We start from the raw sequence: 2,507 nt of genomic DNA, 5'->3' as shown, positions 1-2,507 counted from the left end.
AGGGAGGGCCAGCCTCTCCGGGAGCAGGGGAAGGGCTCTGCGTCCCTCCCTGGGAGGGTGGAGGGATCGCTACCCAGCAGCCCCACCTCAAAATGCTGGCATTTCCCTTGGGCAGTCGCTCACAGAGAGCAGTCCCAGGAGAGGGGTGGCATGGGAGGGATATGGGAGCCTGTGTTCTTGTACTGCCCCAAACTGGTCCCCCCTGGGAGGCAGGAGCTAGGGAAAGCTCCGCACAACCTCCTTGCTCCAGCTTCAGCTCTGCCTGTGGCATTTCCAAGTTGTTCTTGGAGGTTCTGGTTCTGAGGCTGGCTGAGCAACCAGACCAGCACATCCCAATCATCCCCAGTCATGTCCTGCCCTGCATCTCCTGCAATGCTGTTAAATCCGTGGCATTTTCCCTATGGGGCCTGTCTTCCCCATCTTCCCCTTTCTCACAACACATTTGGTGCCCGTGTGTCTCTCTCTGCCCTGCAGCACATAAAGGCTTTCTACAACACCACGTGGTCCCAGCGGTATGCGCACGGGCTGGCCCCCGGCCCCCTGACCCTCCTCTACTCCCTGACTGTCTCCATCTTCGCCCTGGGCGGGCTGGTGGGCTCCTTGCTGGTGGGGGTGCTGGTGGAGCGGTATGGCAGGTAAGGGGGTGGCATGGGACAGGGTGGTCGAGGGATGGGATGGGACCGGAGGGACTGCCCTGCTGCTTGTCTCCTGCTAGGAACGGCACGCTGAGCCGCAGTGCTCTCCTCGTCCTCCTGGCTGGCGGCTTCATGGGCTTCAGCCGGGAGCTGGGGTCCCCCGAGATGGTGATCATTGGCCGCTCCATCACGGGGCTCCACTCAGGTAGGTGCTGCGGGGCTGTGCACGGCCCCTTCCTCGTGGCTCGGTCCCCTACAGCTCATTCCCAGGGGGATGGAGAAGACTTCATACCCCCCATGGCCACAGGCTCTGCAGTGGGGGTCTCCATGGGGCAGACAGGGCCACGTCCCTGGCCATGGGGTCCCCGCTGTGGGTGATGCTGGGCATGGGAGGAGGTGCACTGAAGATCTGGCTGGGCACCCTTCTCCTGGCTGCCTCTCCCATCCCGGTCCCTCCTGTCCCCCCCAGGTATCTGTCTCAGCGTGGTGCCCCTCTACCTGGGAGAAATCGCCCCCAAGAACTTGCGGGGTTTCCTGGGCCTCATGCCCAGCATCTTCATCTGCCTGGGGGTTTTCTTTGCACAGGTCCTGGGCCTGCCAGAGCTTCTGGGCGAGGTGAGCACAAAACCCCAGCCCACTTGCGCTGGACCCTGCTCTGCCCTCCCCGTGACATGTCCCATTTTGACTCCTCTCAGGACAGGTTCTGGCCCCTTTTCCTGTCGGTGGTGGTCGTCCCGGCCTCCCTCCAGCTCCTGCTGCTGCACTGCTTCCCCGAGAGCCCGCGGTACCTGCTGATAGAGAGGAACGATGTCTGTGGGGCCACTGAGGGTGAGGGGGTATCCTGTGGTGGGGACTGGCTCTGGGAGGTGCTGGGTGCTGGTCCAAGGTCTCCCGAGACCAAGGTGTGTCCTCATAGCATCCTTCTACACCCAGACCTGACAGCCCACCCTACTTCTTATGGTGCAGCCCTTCTCTCCCACCCAGTTGTGCCGTAGCATTTCCATGGTGCCCATCACCTCAGTGTGAGGCATCTCCTCGGTTCCTACGAGTGCTCAGCCCCAAGGGTCAGGGAGGTCCCCTGGGTAGGCTGAGCCAGGGCAGAGCCAAGCCCCTGCCCCTGCCCTGTGCCATACCTGTGAGCATCCACCCTGCGACGGGGAGACGCATGCCCGTGATCCCTGCTCTCCCCACAGCGCTGCACCGGTTCCTGGGGACACCCGATGTGCAGGATGTGATCGAGGAGATGAAGGAGGAGCAGCGGTCACTCTCCTCCGTGGAGATGGTGTCTGTCTGGCAGCTGCTGCGAGACCGCTCTGTCCGCTGGCAAACCCTCTCGGTGGTGGTGGTGAACGCCGGCATGCAACTCTCGGGGATCGATGCTGTAAGCCCTGGGGGGTCCTCGCCCCGGGACCTGGCTCTGCAAAAGCTGAGCTGAGACCTGGCAACTCATTTCATCAAATGCCCCACGGCTCCATTCCCCCAGCTCATGCTAAGTCCCCTCCTCGGCAGATCTGGTTTTACACCAACATCATCTTTGAGAACGCTGGGATCCCCGTGTCCCAGATCCCCTACACCACTGTGGGCACCGGCGCCATTGAAGTTGTTGCTGGGCTGATCGGGGTGAGTCATGGACGGACAGATGGACGCAGCCCCTCAGTGCCAGAGCCTTGTCCCCAGCTCCCAGCATCATCAAATGGGGAGTGCTGGATGGACCCCAAATGCCATCCATGCCACAGCACAGCCCCTTTGCTGGGGGGCAGAGGGTTTGGCAGGTGTGGGGGGACGGGACGAGAGGGGCTCAATTTGTAGGGTTACGTGTAGGAGGGGTGGGAGAATTTGGGGGTAAGTGGGTAGCAGGGAGGTTGGGGGGAG

At 62.3% G+C, this 2,507-nt stretch overlaps 1 protein-coding gene across 1 annotated transcript in view; it reads left to right on the top strand.

Annotated features, from left to right (window-relative positions):
* LOC104073409 (solute carrier family 2, facilitated glucose transporter member 9-like) overlaps nucleotides 1-2,255 on the top strand; it is a gene marked incomplete at both ends in the record, with an annotated part of 2,473 nt that extends 218 nt beyond the window's left edge. Inside the window, 6 exon segments of the mRNA XM_009573154.1 lie at nucleotides 461-635; nucleotides 716-840; nucleotides 1,105-1,250; nucleotides 1,331-1,463; nucleotides 1,829-2,016; nucleotides 2,145-2,255. Coding sequence (XP_009571449.1) covers nucleotides 461-635; nucleotides 716-840; nucleotides 1,105-1,250; nucleotides 1,331-1,463; nucleotides 1,829-2,016; nucleotides 2,145-2,255 — 878 coding nt within the window.
* Between the last annotated feature and the right edge of the window lie 252 nt (nucleotides 2,256-2,507).

The sequence above is a fragment of the Fulmarus glacialis genome, unplaced genomic scaffold (assembly GCF_000690835.1).
Source record: "Fulmarus glacialis isolate BGI_N327 unplaced genomic scaffold, ASM69083v1 scaffold39072, whole genome shotgun sequence".
NCBI classification, from domain to species: domain Eukaryota; kingdom Metazoa; phylum Chordata; class Aves; order Procellariiformes; family Procellariidae; genus Fulmarus; species Fulmarus glacialis.
Note: the sequence above shows the minus strand (reverse complement) of the source record. Positions and strands in the feature narration are given on the sequence as shown.